Here is a 26,991-nt window from a genome sequence, read left to right as displayed (position 1 = left end):
AACCCCCGCTTCGGTGATTTCCACCTCCACGAATAGCCAAGTTGTTTTGTAAAATATATTGTGTGTGCAGACCTAGTGTGTGTGCAAGGTCTAAAATGCAAGAAAGCAAACTAGAGCAACCTAGAAAGTAAACCCTAATTGCTTGCAAATGATAATGTAAATGCTCTAAATCAAGATGCAATGTGATCTAAAGCATGAATAAATGATGTATCAAAGCTTATGCAAAGACATGAAAACAATACGAAATCATACCCAACCCTCAAGGGAGGAGTACAAGCCAATCTTCAGTCGGTAATCTCCTCTTGTTCTTCAATGTCTTCCAAGCCCTAAGTGGATGAATGAATTTGATAGATGCTTGATAGAATGATGTTGAATGTTGTTGAAGTCCTCAAAGATCTGCTCTTTCGCTGCATATGAAGTTCCTGGAAACAAAAATCCGATCCTTTCAAATGAGGAAAGAGAGCTTTTATGTATGAAACCCTAGGTCATAAATTCATATTTTGGCCGACCTAGAGATTGAATATCCCGCCAATTTCTTGGGGTTAAGCTTTATTTTATGATTGGATCGCGCTCCTAAAATTTCGGGAAAAATGTCCGGGACCATGTGCACCGGGCGCCACGGTCCCGACAACTTTTCACCAAATTTTCAGGGCCGTCGGATATGATGATTTTAGAGAGAATCCCGAAGTTACAGGTGATTTCGAGATGTTTTGACCCCGAAACCAAGCCCCCAAGTTCAGAATAGGACTTAATTAGGGTTTTTGATTAAGTGATGTATTGAAGGCATAAAATGCGAAGGGCGCGCTTTAGTGAAAGGGCCCAACTTTGTGATGTAGAGAATGATGAAATGGAACCTTAGACCTAATTAATTTGATTAATTAAGTGCTTAAGGAGAAATGCAATGCAGAATGCCAAATGCACTAAGGCGGGTGCTAAACTAGGTGTGAAATTGTACCACCCTAGCGAGTGCATACAATTTACGACGCTACACAAGATTCACTTGTGAATTTCCAAATCACGGACTATCTGAATTGAGGACACACCTGAACGTCCCAAACACTTAGCCAAACCTGCAGATCAAGATATAGCAATTCCAAAGCAATGTGGAGCATAAATCAGAAGGCTAAATAACACGAACAACAGAATAATGACCATAATACCGGATCACACAACTCGATCAAAACATCATGCAAATATCTGAAACTTCTGCGGAATCAACTAGAGATACTTATCTCAAAACCCATTAAACTGCAATAGCTCATCTACTACACACTGACCAAAATAACTCATGATATCCATCTGATTGCTCAATGTAGACCTCTTCTTCCAGCTTACCATTTAGAAAGACTGACTTGAAATCCATCTAATAGATTTTGAAATCTTTGTAAGCAGCATAAGCAAGAAATAGTCTAACAACTTCAATTGTAGCTACCCGAGAAAAAGTCTCCTCAAAATCAATACCTTCCATCTGAGAATAACCCTTACAAACAAGTCTTGCTTTATTTCTAACAACCTCACCTTGTTCATTCAATTTATTCCAAAACACCCATTTAGTTCTAATTACATTCTTATCCTTAGGTCTGGGAACAAGAATCCATTTATTATTCTTTTCAATCTAATTTAGTTCTTCTTCCATTGCTTTAACCCAATTTTCATCTCTACAAGCTTCATCAACATCTTTAGGTTCAATCCTAGAAATCAATTAATACTCTTCATCAATTCGTCTCCTAGTCACCACACCTTTATTTTTATCACCAATAATCTATTTTTCTGAATGATTCATAATTTTTAGACTTTTGACATCTTTCTTTAGTACTAGCATTTGCACCTTCTCCTTCATTCTCAAGCTTTTACAGAACATTCTACACTTGGTTCTTGGTTTGCACTTGCTTTCCTTTATCTGCATTGACATCCTGATCATTTGAATCATATCTGGAAGATCTGATCTGTCTCACATTTCCTTCATCAACCTTCACATTAGCACTTTCAACTATCTTTCTCAATCTCTTATTATAACATTAGTAGGCTTTACTTTTAGTAGAATAACCAAGAAAGATTCCTTCATCACTTCTAGCATCAAAATTCCCTAGATTTTCATCTCTTTTGATAAAGCATTTACTACCAAAAATTCTAAAATATCTAATTGTAGGAACATGACCAAATCACAACTCATAAGGAGTCTTAGCAATATCACCTTTGATATGAAATCGGTTGAAAGTATGCACTGCGGTACTCACAACTTCTCTCCAATAGATATGTGAAACATTTCCTTCAATCATCATGGTTCTAGCAGCTCCTGAACTGTCCTATTCTTCCTCTTCACAACACCATTCTGTTGAGGGGTCCGCGGAGTAGATAACTGTCTCTTCACCACATGCTCTTCATAGAAAGAATTGAACTCACTGGAGATTCACCGCCTTTGTTAGATCTCAGACATTTTAGCTTCAGACCAATCTTTATCTCAACCATAGCTTTGAAAATTTTGAACTTTTCCAATGCTCCAGACTTCTCCCTTAAGAAAGTAACCCACATCATCCTTGAATAGTCATAAATCAGCAACATGAAATACCTGTCACCCTGCAAGCTTCTTTATCTTGAGAGACCACACAAATAAGTATGCACAAGATCTAGTATTCCATTAGAAGTATACTGTTTGGTTTTGAAAGAAACTCTTTGCTGCTTCCCTAACTGACGTTCCTTACATACTGGATCATAAGGCTTTACAATCTTAGGCAAATCTCTTACAACTTGAGTGGAACTTTATTTAACCATGCAATCAAAATTTACATGACACATCCTTCTATGCCATAGCCAACTTTCATCAATCTGAGCAATTAAACAACTTTTACCACCAGAATTCAAGTGAAAGATATTACCTTTAGTCTGTGTACCAGATGCAATCTGAATTCCGAAGCTACTCAAGATCTTACATTTTTCATTCTTGAATTGCAAATCATAACCCTTGTCAACCATCTGTCCAAAACTCAGAAGATTATGCTTTAGTCCTTCAACATACAAAACATAATCAATGTTATGCTTACCATCAAGAGAAATAGAACCCCTACCACGGATTATACCAGCTTTATCATCTCCAAACCTTACTACACCACCATCATACTTTTCCATACTCACAAACTTACTCTTATCGCTTGTCATATGATGAGAGCAACCACTGTCAATAACCCATTAATCATTCTCTTCAACAATGTAGCTAGTAGAATCGATAGTCACCGAATTATCTTCCTTGATAGCAATGAACACCCATTCATCTCCTAAATTTCCTTTCACGGACTCATCATATGTCACACCTTCATCAACAACAAAATAACACTTCTTCTGATATTTAGGCTGATATGGCTTGAATGGTTTCTTAGGATTTCTATTTCTTTCCAGACACCTTGAGGCAAAATGTCCTATCTTATCGCATGAAAAACATTTAAGAAGTAACTTACCCTCATACTTATCGACACTTTTAGGTAAACTTCTAGTAATTGGGGCTTCAAGCTCTTAAAGCTCCCTCTTTTCTTCTTCAAGCTCTCTCATCCCTTTCTCATATCTGGACACCCTTGTAAAACTTTCTCTTGGATCATATTTATGCTTTCCGGATACATTAGCTTTGAAAACAGATTCAAACTTAAGGGGTACTTCACTGAATTTGCTCAACTCAAAAGCAACTAGCTTTCCAATTAGCATGTCTCTAGTCACATCCGTCATAGTCTGGATCTCTCCAATAGCAACAACCTTGTGCTTCTAAGCAGGAGGCAAGGATCTCAACACCTTAGCAACAATCTCAGATTCTTCCAATATTCCACCGACACATATGATATTCAACACTAGCTCATTAAATTTCTGCATAAAGGAGGTAATGTTCTCATCTTTGCCCATCTTCAACACCTCATACTTTCTTTTCCAGCTCTGCAACTTAGCAACTTTCACATGACTATTACCTTCATACAAGGTCTCTATCTTCTTTCAGATCTCATGAGCAGTCTGCAAATCCATCACATTAGTCATCTCAAAATCAGACAAGGCACTCAACAATGCTTCCTTCACTCTAATATTATATTCAACTTCCTTAATCTAATCCAGAGTAGTAGGACCATTTTGAGGAACATTATAAACATTCTTAGTAATCTTCCAATAGTCTTCACCGATGCATCTCAAATGACATTCCATCCAATTCTTCCAAAGAGTATAATTTGTTCCACCAAACCTCAAACTATCCTTCTTAAAAGCAATTTTTTTCATTCCGGATCTCCTCTAATGGTCAAGCTTCTTCCGGAGGATCTAGCTCTGATACCAATTGTAGGTAACAATGCAACAAACTGTGAAGGGGGTGAATCAGTTTGCACACAAACTTTATGCAACTTAAACCACAAATCAAATATGATAATTAACAGTTTAAAACATGAAACGACACCACATCAATAACACACATAACACTAAGATTTTGGACGTGGAAAACCTTGTTAAAGGAAAAACCACAGTGGGAACCTACCCACAATGAGATAATACCCTATTAGGAGTAAGTGAAATATTACAATGGGGAATGCACATGCATTCAGGCACACTACCTAGAGCTCATTGCTCATATACAAGGGCTACAACCCTAAGGAAGGCTCACTGCCTTACAAAAGATTCAAACAACAATCTGGATTACATGAACTAATGAAATAATATCTCCCAATGCCTGATTATAGTTCTGGTTAAGCATATATACTCAAACTCTGCTCTTCACACTTCTGCACACTCTTTCACACTTCTTCGCTTTTCTCCTCTACCACTAAAAGATCAAAATAATATTTGCACACGTAGATACATCTCTCAAATGAATGATACATAGATTTATACAATTCGTCAACCTATGTTTCAAGGTCGGCTAAACCCTCAACACAAATTACAAAATAATAACCTCACATGCTACAACAACAAATGCATACCAAAACAATGTCGACTAAGACATGGGCTGGACCCAAATCACCACCACAAACATGAAACACCACCAAGAATATGCCTCGATCATCCGCTAAATGCTACAATAACCATAAATATCGCATAACACAGAGAACACCACCAGATTAAGAAAATGATCAATACCGTGCAAAACAATCAATGCAGACCAACAATGCAAATAAAGCATGATCTAGAAATATCCACAAGCAATGTGAATTACATCACAACAATCACAACAACTTGGATTACTAGAATCATCATCATCTCTGTACTGGAGCTCAAGAACACCAACATAATTGACTGTCAACCTAAAAGATTCACTTGTGAATTTTCAAATCATGAACTATTTGAATTGAGGACACACTTAAACGTCCCCAACACTCAACCTAACCTGCAAATTAAGATATAGCAATTCTGGAGAAATGCAGAGCACAAACCAAAATAACGAATAACACAAACAATTGAATAACAACCATAATACCATATCACACAACTCGATCAAAACATCATGCAGATCTCTGAAACTTCTACTGAATCAACTTGAGATACTTATGTCAAAACCCATTAAACGACAACTTATCTGTAACACACTGACCAAACTAACTCATTTACTTTGACCACAACACTTGAATACATAGAAGAATATGTTGACATTAATGACAAAACATCATTCCAACAAACTTCTCAACAATATCCAACACTCCCCCTATCAGAAGTATCTCAAAACTGCTCAATCTCTCCTAAAAACAAAAACTTCTCTATCTCCTTCTCTCCCCCTTTGTCATTAAGGACAAAGGCCATAGCAACACTAAACACACCACTGCTCTCCCCGAGAGTAGCCACATCATCAATCTAGGATAAGAAATGGGCATGAAAGATCCCCTTGGAAAGATGCATCTCCACAATGCACCTAGCTAGAAGGAGGGGCAATAACCCCAAGCTTCTCTAAAATAAACTCAAATGTATCCTTTGCCAACGCCTTAGTGAAAATATCTACAACTTGCTCTTTTGTAGAAATGTATTTCAATCAAACTTCCTTTTCAACAACCTTCTCCCTTAAGTAGTGATATCTAATTGAAACATGCTTAGTTCTTGAATGCATAACTAGATTCTTCAAAAAATTTATTGCACTTGTATTGTCACACATGATAAGAATTGCTTCATCATATGTTACCTTGATATCTTTAAGAGTTTGTCTCATCCAGATCATCTAAGTACAACAAGATGTCGTTGAAAAATACTCCGCTTCAGCAGTAGATAGGTAAATTGAATCTTGTTTCTTATTCAACCAAGAGACCAATTTGTCCCCATAAAAAAAGCACCACCACTAGTACTCTTCCGATCATCAACACTTCCAACCCAATTTGCATTAGTATTAGCTTTCAACATGAAATCTCCACCTTTTTTGTACCAAAGTCCAAAGTCCACAATACCTTTAAAAAATCTGAAAATTCTTTTCACAACTTGCTCATTCGTCACCTCCAAATTTGCTTGAAGTCTAGCTACCAAACAAACAACTTTCATGATATTTGGTTTGGACGTAGTCAAATACAACAATCCGCCAATCATCATCCTATAATTCTTCTATTCAACTTCTAAAGACTCATCATCTTTGCTCAACTTGCATCCAATGGCTAAAGGAGTTGTAACTGGTTTGCAATCATCAAAACCAAATTTCTTCAACATCCCTTTCACATACTTGCTTTTTGAGATTAAAAACCCATTTTCGGATTGAATAACTTGCAACCCAAGAAATAAATACAACTCACCAATCATTGACATTTAAAATTAATTTTGCATCTCTTTAGAAAACTCTTTACATAAACTATCATTTCTTCCAAATATAATGTCATCAACATAAACTATAACAATTAACAACTTATCTCCATCAATCTTGAAATAAAGATTACTATATGTTCTACCTTTCTTGAAATTTTGTTGAAACAAATACCTCTCTAATCTTGCATACCAGGCTCTAGGTGCCTATTTGAGTCCATACAATGCTTTCTTTAGTCTGCAAACCATGTCCAGATCTTTTTTCTGTCTGAATCCATCCGGTTGCTCAATGCATACTTCTTCTTCTAGATTTGCATTTGAAAAAATGTTGAGTTGTCATCCATCTGATAAACTCTTAAGTTCATGTAAGCAGAAAATGCAAGAAACATACGTATAGCTTCCATCCTTGCTACTAGAGAAAAAGTTTCTTCAAAGTCTATGCCTTCCACTTGAGAGCATCCTTTGCATACCAGTCTTGCTTTGTTCCTTGTAACTTGTCCTTGCTTATTTAGCTTATTCCTGAATACCCATTTAGTTCCTATAACATTATTGTCCATCGGTCTAGGTACTAGCTCCCAAGTCTTCTTCTTTTGGACTTGATTTAGTTCTTCTTCCATTGCTTTTACCCAAATTTTACCTTTACTAGCTTCCTCATAAGTTTTCTACCCAATCATTGAGAGAAAACAATAATTGGCTTGTTCTTGAGCTTCTGCAATCTTCCTTTTTGTCTGACCACCTTTTATCTTGTCTCTAATTATTTCATTTTCTAAAAGATGCTTTTGAACATACTTAGCAAGAACTTTTGTTGAGTCTTCCTCTTCTTCTTCTTCTTTAGTTGTTTCCTTCTCTTTTTTCTCTTCTAGATCACCCGTCTTCTCTAAAACTATAGGAAAAATCTCAACCTTCTATGCTAGAAAACATTTACTCTCCTTTCTATCCTTGATGAAGTATACATTTCCACCCGTTCTAACTCCTTCTGCAGCCCTTTTACCAATCTTCTCTTTTATGATCACACATATGGTGCTATTGAACAAAACTTGATATCCTTTTCTACACATCTAACTAACACTTAACAAACTATGTCTTAATCTTTCATCATAATAAATATCATCAGTTTTATGCTTACCATCAATAGAAACACTTACAATACCTCAAATAGTTGCTCCGTCTTCTCCGACAAATTTCATTGATCCACCATTATATTTCTTGAGATTAATAAACTTGTCTTTGTCACGATTCATATGATTTGAACATTCAGAGTCAATAATCCATGTATTCAATTCTATCTTAGCATGCAATGTAGTCTTGACTATTCTCTCCTCTTTTAGTTTCTCCAAGGCATTATCCTAATCTTCAATTGCTAGAAACACAGATTCTTAATTCAAGTCATCATTAACTTCATCTTCAAATGTATGTTCCACAATAGAACACAAGCCCTTCTCTCTCATGTTAAAGTTGTGTTTCCTAGTTCTATTTTTCTTCTCATCATCATCTGGTCTCTTATAGTCTTCCTTGTAAGTGCACTGAGAAGCATAATGTCCAATTCTACCACAAGAAAAATATTTCAGAGGTAACTTACCTTTGTATTTTCTAGTGCCTTGTTGCAATCTTCTCACAAAATTTGCTTCAACGTCATCTATATCTCCATTATATTCCAGATCATCATGTCTTGAAACATTAAATGTTGCTTCTTTCTTTCAAGAAGTCATTTCTTTCTTGTATGGCACACCTTGTTGGTTTGTAGGATTTAGGCAACGTTAGCAAGATATTTTAAACAAAATCACATTCATCCAAATGTCCTTCGACAACTCTAATATCATTAACAAGATTAGTCACTCTTGAATATAGTTCTCAACACCTTCATCTTCAAGCATTCTCAGATACTCATACTTTTGCTTCAAATTCATCAGCCTAGTTTGTTTTGTCTTTGAATCTCCTTCATATGCCAAACATAGCTTGTTCTGTATAAATTTAGCTTCTTTCAATCCTTTTATTCTTCCAAACACTGAATCACTTATACAACAGGAAATTATTGCTCTAGCCTTCACATTAGTCTCGTTTAGCTTTATCTCATCTGGATTCTGAGCACCACCTTGCAGAGGTGTATATTCGGTCTGAAAGATTTCCCTATTTTGCAATGTCTCCAAATACGACTGCATTATCTCCTTCCAGTACAAAAATTTTGTATCATTAAAGCTTGAAACTTTGTAATGCATATCCTACACCATACCGGATCTACCTCAAGCAGTTAAGCTTACTCAAGAGGAACCTTGCTCTAATATCAATTGTTGAATCCAAGGCAGGACTGAGAGGGGGGAGATGAATCAGTCTAAACATAAATTAATGCAACACATAAACAATTAATCAACAACACACATCCAACACATGGACACCAAAATTTTCTATGTTGAAAACTCAAACAAGAAAAAATCATAGTGAGCATTTGCCCATAAAATATATCACTATGTATATCAGATTACAATGAAAAGAGCTCACTATTCCGGACTTGCAAATCAAGGCTAACTGCTCTTGGGGCAAGATAGAAAAGAGGACTTGTAAAACTTGAAGCTAACTGCAATAGGGCAAGATACAAAAATGATCTGAAAAGAAGGATCTACTGATCATGAAGTTGTCCTTGAACTCTGCATCAAGCGACCAACATCAACACACACAACTCAAACCTTAAATGCCAACACTCTAACTCAAACCTCTACCATAGTCTCAAAACATCTTGCATATCATTCAAACACAACTCTTATTCTTTGCTCTTCACTGAATTTCACACACTTCCTTTCACATTCTCTACATTGTTCTTCCAACTCTCACTTTTGCACTTTCCACATTCAACTCAATCATATGCATTCCTTATATACAAGATAGGTCATCAAAGCTTGAACCAAGTCAACTTGAAACAAAGTATACCTTTCAGATCAAAAACACACACACTGATCCACTCTAGGGGGAAAGGGGAACCAAAACGCATCTTTCAAAGATCAACTCACCAATCTACAATCACCAGAACATGACTAACAACATATCAACACGTTATGCATCCATTTAAGCAATTAACTGTCAAAACATATTCCAAATGCAAATAACTCTAATTTAGATCTCCACATGTTAAGGTGAGACCCATAACACATCAAGCAACCTTCCACAAAACATATTCAAACCCAAAGATAGGTCTAACATAGAATATCACAACTAGCTATGAACAACACCACGACATCTAGAGAACACAAAGATATTTCCGGACCACAAATCTATCATATTCATGATATAAAAACTATATCCAAAGAAGATAGTAATAACAAACAACATCAACAATACTTTTCGGACTCACTTCCACAATAACCAATAGAACGACAACATCACCAACACAACAAGATATCTCTACACCACAAAATTTTCCCACCAACACCAATCTGGAACAATAAGTTTGACATCAATAACAACCACAACAACGCATACTTCCAACAAGTTGTATTATAGAAATTTGTGTTTTTACAATTGTGTCGATTTGTATCTTGAATAGTCATTGCCATCAAGTAGATGTCAATGAATATTTCTCCAACAATTTTAATTTCATTTAAATATTATTTCATATATATATATATATATATATATATATATATAAACTATTGATTTTATTTGTGATGAACATGTTAAATTTAAACATGCAATCCTTAAGTTGTATCATTATCATTATTGTTAAATGTTGTCTTTCATTATTTGTCCAAAACCTTAATCTATTTATCTCATTTATTCAGCTGAAGTTAATCTTATATTGTTAAGGTTGTATTCCATACAAAGTTCTTAATTTAGATAAATACTTGTTTTCATTTGTCTTATTTTATTTTATACAATTATAAGATATATTACAATGTGTTATAAATTTAGTATATCTAACGAGATAAAAATATAATTTTATTGTATAATCAACAAAATATTTAAAGATAAATAACGTAACCAAATAGAAAATTTAAGGAAGTATTTATTTCCCCTATATATATATATAATTGCTAATGATACTTTTTAACACTCATATCGATATCTCTATAAGAGACAACTGCATGCCAAGAGGAGAGAGTGGCCATGGGTGTTGACTACCACCCATTCTATTGGTTGCTGCAATAAGATTAGCCGATGATCAATAGACTATGTAGATATTCATGTGCAAGCCAGAGAGGGAAGTGATTCTTGACGACAAATTTTTCAGTTGAAACCAATAGGCAAAAATACCAGCAAAGAAAAATCTCCAAGGCATGACATTTTTCGGTGGGGACGGACCCTACTTGAATATAGCCTATCAGCTAATAAACATCAATTACATTTTACTAAAAACTATTATGCAAAATGAGTATTCTAAATTTAAAAAGAATTCCCTTTTAAAGTTCAAAAGGCATGAATTGAACCTAGGCTCATCCCTTAGTTTGGGGCCACGATGTTGCTTTTTAAAAATCAATATTTCATAAGCATCTTGATGATTTTTATTTTAGTTTTTAAAATTAGCATTTCAAGAATAAGTTTAAGGATGAAGGCTATTGAATCGCTTCTTTTTCTGAATAAATATTATTTTTTGGGGTCCTATACTTTGATCAACCCAAGTTGTAGTTTTATTTGACTTTTGTTTTTTTGGTTTAATTTAGCATAGTGGCTTTGTAGCGTGTTCTATCATCCATTTTTTGTTGTTGTTGTTGTGATTAGTATAAAATATTTCTTTTAATTAATATTGTTTTTTTGTAAAACAAAAAATTATATAAATATATCAAACATTACTTTTTAAAACAAAATAAAAATTAATTCCTCGTCATATAAATATAATTGAACGAATGAACCATGAGTCTCCAACCATTGTCCTTGCCACTTGATGCTCAATTTATATTTCAACTTGTGCTCTTAAGAAATGGTTGGAAACCTAAAGAAGTGCATAATTATTTAAGAATCTAAGTTCAATATACAAATCTATGTCCGACACTAATGCTCACAGTAGATTAATGACACAATTTAAAATATTCACATTAACATACAAACGGGAGAAGAAAAAGGAATAGATTCAAAATCTTTATAACTTCTACATAGAAATAAGCCATATAAATATAAAATTATAGAGTCTACAAAGTTGATGGTTTTGATTGCCAAGATCATATGAAAGTGTTAAATTTATTTATGCACTATCTGTTCCCAACATGAACTATTGAGAAAATATACAAACGACATAATTAAAAAATTCACAGTCACATACAATTGAGAAAAATTATAGGCAATTGTTCTTTGATTATGTCAAGAATAATTAATGTATAAGTTAAAATGTTGTATATCTATTTTCCTATTGATTCATTTTGAGAATAATTAATATACAAATAAAATTATTATATACATTTTATTATATTTTTAATGCATTAATTCTTGTGATAAATTTCAATTATATCAATAGTTATTTAAACATTAATTTGAGGCTCATTCCAATTCTATTATATTGTTCTTTAATATAATTCTTATTTAAACATTATTTTGAGACTCATTCAAATTCTATTATATTGTTCTTTTATGCCATTGAACATTATTATGTCCATAATAATAGTCCTTTTATCTTGTAAAGAGTAAATTAATATGAAAATTAATTATGCCTATAATAAAATTTTCTACTATAAAATTATATTATTGACTTTTAAATTATTAATTTTCTAAAAAAGATTTTAAGTAAATATAATTATATATTGAATATACTTAATTATATGTTTACAATTAAAATGATTCATTTATTGAAATAATAATATACTATTATATGATATAATATTATTACTTTTGTGAAATTTCATTCCAACTAGAATTTCAAACTATAAATCATCATGTAGATGTAACATTGTTCAAATTATTATAAATCCAGTATATAAATGACAGAGCGAAGTGGAGGAGTGGGAAACAAAGAATTTCAAACTGAATGCGATGGTGGAGAAGCTGGAGCAGAGAAAGATGGAGATCAACCAGCTCTGGTGGATGGTGGTGAAGCTGGTGTAGTGGATGATGGAGCTCAACCAATTCTGGTGTTGGGTTTTCGTTGCCCTATACATGCTTCTGGCCTCTTCTGGCCTCGTTAATGTAGTCTTCTGGAGGTTGCTTGGTTGCATGATTACAGGTCACTGTGGCTTGTTGTTTCCTTAGGGATGCACCCTGCCGAAGTTGTTGAGGGAGACCCTCTGCTCTGTTGGCCTTTTGTGCAGGCCCTTTGTCCCTCCAAGATTTTGCGTGGTTGGAGGGTTCCCCCCACCTTTTTTGGTGGTTTTGGTTGCAGGGGAGGTGTGGATGCTGACTTTATTAAGCTCATTACCTGTGTCATTGCTGATGGGGGCTGGGTCTTTCGTTTGTGGAGGATGCTAGCTCTCATGTTCCCCTGTATACAGTATGAGACTATGGTCTCCCTTGCTGGTGAATGTTGCAAATCTGTTGCTCTGAGATTGCTATGGTACCTGAGCACATTGTCTTTACGGGGCTCCATAGGTGGCTCTGTAGACTCTCCATCCCCCATTGTTTGCACACCCCACTTTCCTTCAGCGGTGTTGTCTTCTATGGGTATTTGTGTGACACTAAACTTGCATGTTGCTTACTTGGGGGCATGGACAACTCGTGGTCCTATGTTCACTTTGCTGCGATTTTGGTGGTTTGTTATGGGTGTTGTTGTGTCTCTGAGATGTAATATTTTGGGGCATCTGGCCTTTCTTCTTGGCTGTGGTTGCCTCAAAGGTTTGCTAATGTTGACCTTGCGCATGGTAGCTGTTGTTGTTGCTTTCATGGCTCCTTTTTTGGCTCTCATGACCTTTGGTGTTGCTTGGAGGTTCCCTGCTTTGTTCCTGTTGGTGGAGGGGGCTTTTTCTTTGAGTTTATCTCTCAAGGTCTTTGTGACTGATTTGTGCATGGACATACTCGGCATCTGGGTTGGAGGTCATTTGATTGTGTGTGGATACCTATAGCCTGGGGACTCAGGACTTGGTATGGTGACTGAGTTGTGTTGTTGGTTTCACATGCTAGCGTGCAGGGCGGTGGTTTGGTGCATGCCACTAGATCTCTCTATCTTGGATGTTTTCATGTGGTACTTGTTTAAGTTGCAATGGTTTCTTTGGACCCTTGCTGGAATGGGTAATGTGGGGTGTTTGGGGCATTTCCTTTAGTGTCCTTCTAGGGACTGTTTGGCTTTGAATGCCTTATGTGTTAAAATGGACTATAGTGGGGGTACTTCCTTCACGGATTTTGTAGAGCCTTGTGGGTGGCTCTTGGTTTTTTGCTACGATTTTGATGAAGGTGCTTGTTTCAGATTTAGGTGGTAGGTGTCCTGCCTTTTGGAGTTGGATTGTGGTGGTTACTTCCAACACCATTGGGTTGCTTTTCGTCTTTTCGTTGAGATTGTCTATTTTGGTTCGTATAGATAGTACTCTTGTTATCTTTGATAGCCAAGGGTTTGCTGTTAGTTTTCATGTGCCCCTTGCCTATGTTGATTTTTGGTTATGGATTGCTACTAGTTTCAGGGATGTGTTCACCTTTGAGGCCTCTTTGGAGTTGATTTTTCCCCCTTTTGAGGTGGGGAGTGTTTCGTTCGTTGTGGTGCGATCTTGGCCTCGTTGGTTCCTGTCTTCTTCTTTCGCGACTCCTATGAAGGTGGTTGCATTCCCTATAGAGGTGGTGACTTGCTACGTGAAAGAGGCTGATGGTTATTCATGGTGGTCTTCTCTCCTCTGCGGTTGCTTGGTTATTAATTGGATTCACAGTTGGTTCTCTAGTTTGTTGGTCTTCTCCTTCTCTGCTCCTATGGAGGTGGGCTCCCTTTCTATTGAGGTGAAAAGGAGTTTTGTTGTTGGAGGATTGACTTCCTGTTGGGGTGTGACCGTTGTGATCTTATGCTTGACTTGGGGAGCCTCCCTTCCCCCCTCGTATGGTTGCCCCACTTTGTGGGTTGTCTTCTATTGTTCTTATCTCTAGGAGTCTCTTGATTCGGTTTCGGGTTTGGCCTATTGGCCTTTGGGTTGTCTGTTCCTTGTGGCCTCTCGTTCCTTCCACAACCTTTTGGTTGGTGTTGCTTACTGTCCTTTGGACCTGTGTGACCGGAGTGCCCTATTGTGACCTCCTTTATACTTTGGGGTGACCACCCCTATTTTGTTCCTTTTGTAATGGGTCAGGGCCTGGTTAATCCCTGCTTTCCAAATCAAAAACATATTATTAATCCAAAAATCATACAATCATAATTTTAATTTGAAACTGTTTAAATTCACAATTGAACATATTGTAACAATCTTATAATTTTCAACCAAAAAATTACTATTTCACAATCTTTATTTCTACTATACGAAAAACTAATTAACGGCAAGATCCTATAAAAAATTCGGGTCTCTTATTATTTCTGCAACACACCGGTTTTGATCACGGGACCTTTTAAAGAATTGGGCCTCAATTGCGGACGAGTCGTTTCTTTTCACTCAGTTTCGTCCACGAAATCAATTTTTTGCCATATTTAGCTTCAGTTTGAGCACAGATCGGACCATAAAGAGCTCCGGATTAGGAAAAATTGGCCCTCAAAGGTATGCTTTTCACAGAAATTCTGATGAAGTAATTTGCAGGCAATAGAAACCCTACAGGATGAGATACAGTTTAAATTAATGATTTACGAGGTCCGGTCGTGTGTCTTTTTCAAAAAAAAAAATAGGACTTTTTGACAACCTAGGGTTTGAAACAACAACTCCAGAAATTGTAGAGAATTATACTAGTGGGTGAATAGGATTGCCAGTTATAGTTTCTGTTCGATCGTGATAGCATTAATTTGCAGTTACTTGAAATAAAAACTAAACTTATAACGAGGGATATGCAAAGGAGAGAAAGGGTTTTCCAGAAAGTTGGGGTTTTCCCACTTACATATGATTTCGTGGGAGTTAAAATTGAGGCCACGTCCCGTGTCAGCCCCTGTCGGACCTCCATTGCAAATCCTTGAAAAGTAAAATTTTCATTTTTGTGTTTTTAAGGGAAATCTGGATATTTCGGCATAATTTGATTAATTTGGTGGGGGTGGGGAACGTGGGGCGGAAATGGTGTTCTGCACTTGGGGAAACTGTAATTGTTTTTTATTTTGAGCTGCTGCGGCTTGGGGATCAATCGCTGGCTCGTGCGTCTTAGGATGCTTGAGTTCAAAGTTAAGTCGCTCAGGGAGAAGGTGGAATAGCTTAGGTTTTTGATTCTGGTGTTACTTATTTTTGTAGCCACCAGGATACCTGAGTAGAATCTGGTCACTTCTCTTGGAAAGTGATACGAATTGTATGAAGGAAGTTGGAATAGTCTACATATATTCGTGCTGGTGTTTTCATTGTCATGCTTGGGGTTATCAAATTGCAATTCGGCTAGTTCTTTATCAAAATGATGGTTGATCAGCTGGTGAATTGGAATTGTGGGAAAGAGTTTGAAATAGCTTTGGACTTGCAATTTTATGTCCAAAGTTGTTAGCTTGCCTGCAGATTTTAATTGTTGGCGAGTTCACATTGAAAAGCAGAGAATATTTATTTGCTTCAGAGTTCTGTTTACGAATGGCATTTGTTCTACTGGTAAATTGGAATTGTCAAAAAGAAGTTGGTATAGTTTTGGGCATATAGTTGTAGCTCCAAATTTTTCAGTTCAACTACAAAGTGTATTTAACCATGGAACCACTATGGAAGCTTGCATATCTACTTGAACCTGCATCGCTTGCACTCATTTTTACTGCAGTTCTTGTTGTCTTTGCATCAGCCCGAAGGGCTCTCAATTATGAGAAAGAAATGGAACGGAACCGTGACTTTTCAGAATCTTCCATTACTCTTGACAGTTCTCAGGCTCTTATGATTCCTGTTGCAAGTTCGTGCAGTCTTCTATTGATGTTTTATTTGTTTGCATCAATGTCACATATTGTCACGGCCTTTACTGCAGTGGCTTCAGCATCGTCCCTTGCATTTTGCCTCTCTCCATATGTTCTTTATATAAATTCTCAGCTTGGGCTGGTTGATCCTATTACCCCATGCTGTTGCCGAACAATCACTAGGATACAGGGAATTTTGGCCCTGGTGAGCTCAGTCCTGGTGATTTCTTGGCTTGTATCTGGACACTGGATTTTAAATAACCTTTTGGGCATTTCCATTTGCATTGCTTTTGTTAGCCATGTTAGATTGCCAAATATCAAAATCTGCTCATTGCTTCTTGTCTGCTTGTTCGTATATGACATTTTTTGGGTGTTTTTCTCGGAGCGGTTTTTTGGAGCCAATGTTATGGTTTCAGTTGCCACACAGCAGGCTTCAAATCCAGTTCACACAGTTGTGAACTCTCTTAATCTTCCAGGTTTACAATCAATAACAAAGAAGTTGGAGCTTCCAGTTAAACTTGTCTTCCCAAGAAATTTGCTTGGTGGAATGGTGCCTGGAAATACTGCAGTGGAATTCATGATGCTTGGCCTTGGAGATATGGTTTGTATTCCTTTGCCAATGTTTTGATCTTTTATATATAAAATGTTGCAGTAAGTAAGATGTTGGAATTATATAGGGTTTTCTGCATGATTGCTATTGGTTTTGACATTTCCAAGTTTTTAATTCATGATCATCTGGTATTTTTCATTTTTTTTAGGTAAGACTGATGATTGTTTACCTCTAAGTTTATAAGATTTCTTTTAATGTGATAGAGGTATTCTTGAGTATATATTGTAGTGCTGTCTGGTGACCTACTACAGTGTTTTGTTCCCTTCAACTTGGGCATTTGTCCGGTTGGGGAGACTGACAATCTTTCTCGCTATTGCAATATGTTTTTCTTTTTCTTTTGTGGAATACAGCTTTTGGCAGGATATATGTTTTCCAATTTTATAATAAATTTTTGCCTTTTTGCTTTTCAGTGAGATATGGTTCCTGTTATTATATTGGGACAAAGTTTGTGTGTTTACGTTCACCTATTTAAGGATTTAGCCTGTTATGATAATATTTGCTGGCCAAGCAGTGGGTAAAGTTTGTTGAGACACTATCATTTCAGAAATTTGACTTTAGCTTTTTATGTGTATTTTTTTTATTTAGTTTCTTTTTTTGAGGGCTTGATGTTTCTAACTAAGGCAATTTTGAGATGTGTCATTGAAATGAAAAGAGTAGTCCTTGGTGTTCAACATATATCTTTCTACACTATGGATTATTTTTAAATATTTTGTATGAGAAATGCTCGCTGTTACTGCTTACTAAATTTTTTTGTCTGATCTTTATTCCAGAACACACAGTCTTCTTCCTTAAAAAGTGTAATTGTTTGTCAACCTTGGACCAAACTGTAGAGTATATTTTTACTTTCTCGTGAATTTGTATATAGAAAAATTATATTGCAGATAATGTGGTAGGGTTATGCATGCATTTTATAATATACGTTTTTGTTGGTTGATTTGGTTGTATGTTTGCTGTTGCATTCTTTATTGGAAACTTGTGCACAGAGTGATGCGTTTGTTCATAACTTAATCAATGGGTGCCACAAGCTTTTCTTATCTACTTTCATTGCTTATTTTTGCATGTGGAGTTTGGTCGCCCAAAGTAATTTTCAATCCCGTCAACTTTGTGTTTATGAGAAACATTACAGAGAAATGATCATCTATTACTTTTTTGATTGTCTTTATGATTCTGAATGGTTGGGATTCTCTTGCAGAGGTTTATAAATCAGTAAATTAGTGTAATTTTTTGAAGAGATCATCTTGACTGTTGTTTGATCGTCAGTCTGCTTTCTTGAAGTATGATTTGCAATTTTTAATTAATGTTTTTTTTATGATTAATAAACATGCAGGCTATTCCAGGAATGCTCCTTGCTTTGGTTCTCTGTTTTGATCATCGTAAGAACAGGGATATCAGCAGTGTTATGGAAGGGCCATTTATGAAGGGTCGTAAATACATATGGTATGCACTTTCTGGATATGCAGCTGGTCTTATTGCCGCTCTTGCAGCCGGAGTATTGACTCATTCTCCACAGCCCGCTCTTCTATATCTTGTATGTTATAAGCATCCTAACTAATATCCTCTTTAAAATTTTAGGTCTCTTACAAATGATTTATTGTGGATTTAAGTTATTCTTCTGTTTTCAAAATTCTAATATTAACAGCATTATTCATGATTGTTTTCTTGTCTAGTCATATTTCTAAATTAGTTCCTACTTCAGCTCCATGTGACAATATGTTATGAAACATAAGATTATAAAAACACCTTGTAGAGTGGTGGGCTGAGAACATCATATCTTAAAGGTTGGAGTATTGCAATACTTTTCAATAAGTTTTCTGTTCAAGTGTTTGAAGTTCTCCATAGTGTTATTACACGTGTCATATGGTAGGAATCATCTTGTGGATATCATTGATGTTTCATTTTGTTAGTTTGTATCATATATATTGTCCAAATTGGTTGAATATCTGACCTGGATGGAAACATCATATTTTTAATCCAAACTTCAGAATTTATGTGCATTCACAACCTCAAGCAATCAAATAAGAAAGATTTGGACGTAGATCATCTAGAATTCAGACAATCTCTTCCATTTTATGCTTTATTTCTTTGCTATGTTAGAAATATAAAGTTAGTTTCTGTATTTTGTGTTAATGGTTCCTAGCAACGTGGAGCCCACCATGCTTAATAGTGGTTTGAACCCATGCATGTTCATTATGTTGGTGCGAGAGGTTTTAAGTCTATGGTTTTATTGCTTTTTTTATTCTCTCAATAGTGGGTTTGAGTGGAAAAAGTGTTGGTAGATATTTACCCAAAGTGTGATGTGTGTGGAGCAGTGATGACCTAAAAATTTTCCAATATTTTTTCCCTTCCACTGCTATCGGGTGTTGGAGGTTATATTATGATTTAAAGGAATGAGTTAACATGTAACATTTATATTTTCTGGTCCCAACCTCATCAATTTAAAGGAGGCTTACTAAAGAGGATTGTGATGGTGAAGTGTGGTTGGCAATGGTATAAACTATAATTTTATCCAATATCATGCCTCTTTTATTTATGACAATACAGTCTGTGGAACAATATGAAGATATAGTCTGTAAAATGAATTGATAGATTTTCATGTTTATGATGCGAATTGAAGATTTCAAGGAGAGTGAAAAGGAGAGCTTACTGGCCACAACTTAATTGATGTTGAGAAGGCTGATTAAGCTTTGTGCTAGAGTGAAGAGATACTATATGTTTGAAGCTTGACAGTATCTGTCAAGGGAACAAAAAGAAAATACCTAATATGTGATCTGTTTATGGACTATTTTAGATGGCAGAAGTGGCAGGACTGGTAGTTAAGTATTTCAGGTTGTAAATCTTTCTGGTCATCTATTTTTGTGGGTTGAAGGTTGCACTTAAAGGAAGTCACAATGTTGTATTATATGCAGATTGAGAAACATAGTCGTGAAAAATTATAAAAGCTCGAGTCTGCATAAGATGTCTGATGCCATATCAGGTTTGAGTCTTTATGAAATATGGGTTCATACCCATAACTTCTGGTGACTATTTAAATGTGATATAGCTACACCTATATTTATATGCTTTGATCACCTATTTATATGCTTTGATCACCTAAATTGTGTCTCAGTCCCTGTGCCCATATCTTATTTCTTCTGATTAGTTCAAACAAGAGGGCATAGTTGGAGACAAATGTGGCTCAGGCTTTCAGTAGTGATGGTATAACTTTGGAGCAGGGTAAAAGTTAAAGCCAAAGGAAACATTACAAAAAATTATTTGCAAAAGACTCCCAAAATTGCAGTGCATCAATGATTTATCAGGCAGTGTTGCACAGATGAGGCTGTCATGTCCCTCTTTTCATCCCATAGCTATTTAATGAATGAACTATTAGCACTTAGATAAGCTAGTAGAATTTAAGGTTTTGTTAGAAATGTATTGGCAGCTGAGTCTCGTTTCCTCCAATTGAGCAGTGGCTGAGATTTTTTGGTTCCCAGTTAAGTAGTGGCTGAGTCTTGAGTGCCTATCAGTTGAACACCACTGATTGAGGGTTGGGTGGACTAGTTAGCTGCCACCAATTTAGAGTAACTGCCTATGATTGTGGTTCGATAGTTTTGAGAGTGTTGTTTGGTTAGGTTCCTATGAATGAGGAAGTTAATTTGTCAGTTAGCTGCCACTGTTTGTGGATCTACTTCCCATAATTGATGATAATTGGGAGCTGGGTCTATAGAGCAGAGCACAAAGAAGAAGAGAAGGCATTTCTTGGAAAATTATCAAACATTCAACTTTAATTTGTGTTAGTGGCATTGCTACAGTAGCTGGGCACAGTAGTTGTATTAGATTGGTGGACGTTCCTTCAAATGTATGCAGGTAGCAGAAGATGATAAAAAATATTAAAATATATTGTCTTTGCTGAGTCTTTTTGGTCTCTTATTTGTGCAATTAGTAGGGGTTACTATAGTAGTATTAGAACTGTGATGCGACCAACCTGAGAATCATAGAGGGAATTTTGATAACAAATCTCGTTTTAGATACAATGATGGAAATTCAGAGGAATGGAGATAGAATGATTGATTTACTGAAATGAAATTTGCAGCTTTAGAGTAGCATGCAATCAGATCCACTAACTTATGGCACATGCTATTCATTGACACAATCATGCCACAGTTGATCCGTTCAGCAACCTTTTACACTATTTATACCCTAAAGGATTCAATTATGGTTTAGAAATTTGAATCATGCTATTAAGTAGAACAGTTTTAACACCAGTTATATTATCTTTGCATTAATGCATGAATACAGGCTCACATTTTTTCTCTGTATATTTTAAGATGTCTAATTGTCATGATTTATTCTTACGTTTTATTTATGTCTTACACGGAACCAGCGTTTCTCTAAGTTTCTGGGATGGGTACAGGGGGTTATGGGAATGGCAAAAATTTTCCATTTTTTTTGGAGATTACTATATATAAATTTAAAATTATTGTATTTATTATTGTGTAGCATAATTTACACAAAATTTACAACATTAAATATAGGTAACAGGATTGAGAAATCAATACGACAATTGGTCAGTGATAGTTCAAATTGATAAGTGAGCAATGCCAATCAGATTTATGGTGGTCATCTATTCAGTTGCATCTTGTGCCAGATAATAGATAATAATAGGCTAATAGCTAAAGAAAAAAATATATATCAAACTTTATTCAAATTTCAGTGGGTAAACTTGACAAAAAATTGCTCCCCGGACCTTATGAACCAACGAGTTAAGCACCTAGTATTTAAATACCCATAATATACCTCGAGTGGAATTAAAAGCCCATTGCAATGTGTTCTATGCAGCAGGACAAATATTTACTTAAAACACATTTAAATTAGAACCAATAAGAAATGGAACGGTTAACTAGGGTGACAATATGACTGGCTGTTCCAAAACAAATTCCATCATATAATGCAGAATCAAGAGATTATAAACTAATGCATAAATTAAAACTCTAGAAAAGGTTTATAGCAATTGAAAGATAAACAGAACCTCTAAAATTGTCTATGTTGACCATCATTTAAATCTTTGTTTTCTATAGCATCATGTTTGGCAATGGAACCTTTGATACACTGCAATGACTTTTTCCATGCTAAAATTTGACTGGGCGTGGGGGATGTCAGGATGTCCCCGGAATGTTGGGGACAGCCTGGCATTTCTTGTTGGGAGATGTTCCCAATGTAGAGTGGGCGCTGTCAGAAAATTAATAGAAAGGAAAAAGGGGGCAGCGGGGTACATTCTATCCATGTCCCCCGGATGCCACCCTTTCAAATTCTAAGGAAGCTTTATTTGTTGTCAAGATTGTAATTTTCGTTTCCAATCCTGTGGATTGTTTCTCAGCTAAATATATTGGGCTTGAGACTGCTAAAACCTTTCTTGTGTCATCCTATGGTCTCTGTAAAAAATTAAAATTTCTAAACAATATCTGTATAGAAATTAGAGATTTTCTATTCCTCAAAATTGGTTTTCTTTTTCGGAGCAGTGTCAAGAATACTGACCAAGTGGGACAGAGATCCCACATCAGATATTGCATGAAGAGTATATGCTTGAATTGTTGTGTATTGTACCAGAAGCTGAGATCACAGACCTTTCTAGACATTATTGTTTATCTTTTGTGCTCTTTACTTTGGTTTATATTGCCAACAACAAACTAATGTGTCTTATGTTATGCAGGTTCCATCGACTCTTGGGCCTGTTATTTTTGTCTCTTGGGTTAGAAGTGAATTGAATGAATTATGGGATGGGCCAAGACCAATTGTAAATGATAAAACACGAATGATGGAAGTGTAAATTTCATGCAAGCAGTCACACTGGAATCTTTTAAATGTCAGTGGGAAAGCCCACCTTTAGATAGATTTTAACATATTTTCCTGGATCCTCCTAATACTCTACTGAATGTCATTTCTTGAAATTGTTTATGCCAAAATATTCATATGTTTGAGGCACCACTTTCAATTTGACCAGGTATGTTCAAAACTTCAGATGTGGCACTGCTGCGGTTAAACCTCCATACTTTTTCTTATGCAGGTAAGTTATAGGTTTCATTGCGTTAACTTTGTAAACATCAAATGGTACACAAGTATCTGAAGGATACGGAGTTCAATGAGTATTTGAGTAATATTTTTATTATGTGACAAGTAGAGAGGAAACAAGCATGGAGTTAGTTTTCAGAAAAAGGAACGGTGAATCTAGGTTCATTGGGACATTTTGGGATTTCTGCATATAGTAAATATGGTAGATGTTCCTTAAAAAGGAGCTGATCCATTGTGATGACTTCTAAGGCAACTCCCCAGAACATCCTAGTTGACAGGGTTAGTGACACTAACCATGAAATTGGTCTTATAAATGTCAGAAGCATAGACAGCTGAAATTTAAGATAGATATGCAAGTCACTTTAGAATCATATTAGAACCGCCATCTGTGATGCAGCTGGGTACTTGTTAATAACGAGGAGAAAATATTCTAAAGATGTTGCAAGCATTATAGATACGAGAGCTAGATTTAGAACAGATGGTCAGAGCAATTAGCCATTGTTAAAGCAATAAACCATCATTAGATTAACCAGGAAAACATGTTGCAAGAAATGGTTAAACTTAGAAATTCCCAATGCAATTCTAGGAACATATTAAACGAATCAATTCAAAGTTCTGATGGGTTTTCTAATAGGTGGACCAATTCATTGGTTCCATTTGTGATTCATAAATTGCAGCTATAGAAGATCCAACCAACACTTGGTTTTTCACATTGCTTCAGAAAAACGTAAGGCAAGAATTACACATTGTTGCAGTAAGTTCTTTTTTCTCCTATCAATTTGGCGTGAGACACCCCTTGTGAAAGGCAACCAGGGATTTCTTTCACCATTTAACCTAATGATTTTTCAAAATTTATATGCTTGTGTTGTGACTTCACGGCCAAGCTGAAAAGTAAATTTGAACATGCCGATATACCTACACCTGGAATTCATAGTGGATACGGATGGTGCATGTTTTTCAATGTACCTTATGCTTCATTTGGAATTGGATGTTTGATTCTATTTATACCATAGTTGATGATATGCTTGCTGGTCCCCACCAATCGGCCACTATGATGAGTTGAAATAAACGAAAACACGTATCAATAATTTCCAACTCCTAAACAGGATCTATCAAGGAAATTATTACAAAATCTATTGGCCTATAACACACTTAACTAATAGGATGTGTATAACCTTTTTCTTAATCAAAATGTATGAGAGTAAATGCAACCCCATGATCACATACATAATTTTAATGAAACATGCATATATTATATATATGACTGATTTTTTATAATATTATTGTGATGAAGATTTACATTTTATACATTTAATTGGATTTTCACTCTACCTCATGTTTCTTTTTATATATTTTGGACTTAGTAGATGCTTTTATTGACTGTTTCCAATAGACTATTAAACTTTAAATATGCATCGACAACCAATTTGGAAAAATGTAAGCAAGGAAAAAATACGATAATATGCTTAAATTACAAAACTATATTGACTAGCATAAGTAACATAGGTAATTGAAGATGAGACATAAATGTTTTTGGTGTTGGAAATAAGCCACACCCGGACCGATTGGTAGAGCGCTTCAAAAGCGTATGGAAGGTCCTAGGTTCGAGTCCTAGCTGGTCCATGTATCAAAGCCAGGTCCAGGCTAGGAGCCCCAAGCACACGAGAGGTGTGGCTTAAGGGGGGTGTTGGTGTTGGAAATAAGTCACATGCGGACCGGCGATGGACTGGTCCAAGAGGGGCTAGTAGTTCTATGGTAGAGCACTCTAGCAGCGCATGGAAGATCCTAGGTCCGAGTCCTAGCTGGTCCATGTCTCAACAAATGCAAGGGTTATTTGTTGATAGCCTCCTTAACATACAAAAGCTAGTTTTGAATATGTATAACTCATGAGATTAAATTTTTAGATGATGACCTATGTTATCACACTTTTATCACCTCATCTTATCCTAGAAAGATTAGGAAGGTGTTTTTTAACACAAATGATCCTAGAAAGAATGTGAACAACATTGAAGACCCTAATGCCAATATTATTGACCTAAAACCAAGAGAGTACATCTTTTATAACAATAGCTTATTTCTTCACCTCTAGTGATAGTAATGTATAAATCTAGATGCTTATTTTAGTATCTCAAGGTGTTTTTTAAAAATCTTTTTTTCTTTTTTGATTGCCATGGGAATGTCTAATGTGATTGAAAGGAATCAACATTAAAACATTAAAACATATCTTAAACCATACCCTTTTTTTCAAGTTATCAATTTGATCTAAGTGGGCGATGTAAACCATTATATATGTAAACCAACAACATTGGAACATGAATTGATAGTGTCATGAATCTTTATAGATCCAAGCAATTTTATAATTTAGTGATGGTGCCTCAAAAGAACAAATTTGAGCCAAAAATTGCTAAGGGTATATCATTGGCTAGGCATCCTTGTTTGAATGCTCATATTTGTTAAAAAAATCAAAAGCAAGTTTATAAAGTAGGGGGCATAATGCAAGAATATAGTTCTAACCTCTAAAGATAACATTGAATTTTTGACCTTTACACCATACTTTTCTTCATCATGAGACAATTAAAGAGCATCCTTCATTGTAATCATGATTATGTTATAGATCTTGATTTCATTTCCAATTTAAAACACATGAAAGGTAATGAAATTTATAACACACCTTTGGCCCCCATCTCTTGAATCAGTACCCCTTGGTTTTATTATTTTTATATTATTATTTTTGAAGAGGTGTTTCCATTTGTTAACAATCCATGAAAATGATTAAAAGTGGATGTTAGATTTCTTTTGTATCAAATTTAGATTAAAAATAATGATCCATCATTAAGATGAAGAAAATGGATGTTGAGTGTGATTTAAACTTACTTTTTTGTAAACATAATTGAATCCAAAAAAAAACTTATTAACTACATGTATTAGTTCACATCTTTTAGTTTGTTCACTTGATCATGCCACTTGATATTTAATGTATCATATCTTTTGCAAATCATATATGTCAATAGTTTTTTACTGAAACAACATCAAGGGAATCTCACACATAAGTAAAGAATATCTAGATGTTCACTCTAGTAATTTTATTTCATCCTCACTCTTTAAGTATCATCCATAGATTCTAGATTATATTTTAGCTATGTTTATATTTGCTCCTTGATTTGTAGGAGATCCTTTATAGTAAACATGATTTAAGGGACCATAAATTATTGCTAATTATATTCTTAATTTGTGTAATAATTTAAAGATGGGTGCTTTCTTTGGATAGTATGACAAGTTGAATAGATGTTTTCTTTGTGCTAGAGACAAATACGTGTACACATTAAATCATGCATACTTAAGTATGAAATCTAAAAAAAAACGTTTTGTCATTATTAGTTTCATTTTTCTTCCACATTTTACTTATGTAAATTTACATGCTCAATAGAGTGAGGTAAACAAGCTATTTAAGCTATAAAAGATCATACCTTGCACTTTTGCAACATCACTTTACACCATTTCTTAGATGTAGATGCTTATTCTTTGCATTCAATTAAGACCCTCCGGAATAGTAGCTAGTTTTTCACCTATGATTCTACTATTCAATTTTAGTAAAAAACATTTTATCTAATAACAATCCATATTCGTAAAACTTTCCCATTTGGATTAGGCCATAAGACTTACCTAGTCCTTGGCCTAGAAAACACAATATTGCAAAGTGTACCTATTTTAAATTTTAAACCACTAACAATTATTTCTA

The 26,991-nt window shown here is 35.3% G+C and overlaps 1 protein-coding gene across 1 annotated transcript; it reads left to right on the top strand.

The window, feature by feature from the left end:
- Positions 1-15,067: 15,067 nt before the first annotated feature.
- LOC131050082 (signal peptide peptidase-like 1) lies at positions 15,068-23,201 on the top strand. Its single transcript, XM_057984216.2, has 3 exons — positions 15,068-17,198; positions 18,535-18,735; positions 22,894-23,201. The coding sequence occupies exons 1-3, from the start codon at positions 16,404-16,406 to the stop codon at positions 23,008-23,010; spliced, it is 1,113 nt and encodes a 370-aa protein (XP_057840199.2). The 5' UTR covers positions 15,068-16,403; the 3' UTR covers positions 23,011-23,201.
- Positions 23,202-26,991: the final 3,790 nt, after the last annotated feature.

Source organism: Cryptomeria japonica, chromosome 8 (assembly GCF_030272615.1).
Source record: "Cryptomeria japonica chromosome 8, Sugi_1.0, whole genome shotgun sequence".
In the NCBI taxonomy this organism is placed as follows: Eukaryota; Viridiplantae; Streptophyta; class Pinopsida; order Cupressales; family Cupressaceae; genus Cryptomeria; species Cryptomeria japonica.
The sequence above is the reverse complement of the archived record's forward strand: the minus strand, read 5'-3'. Positions and strand labels throughout refer to the sequence as shown.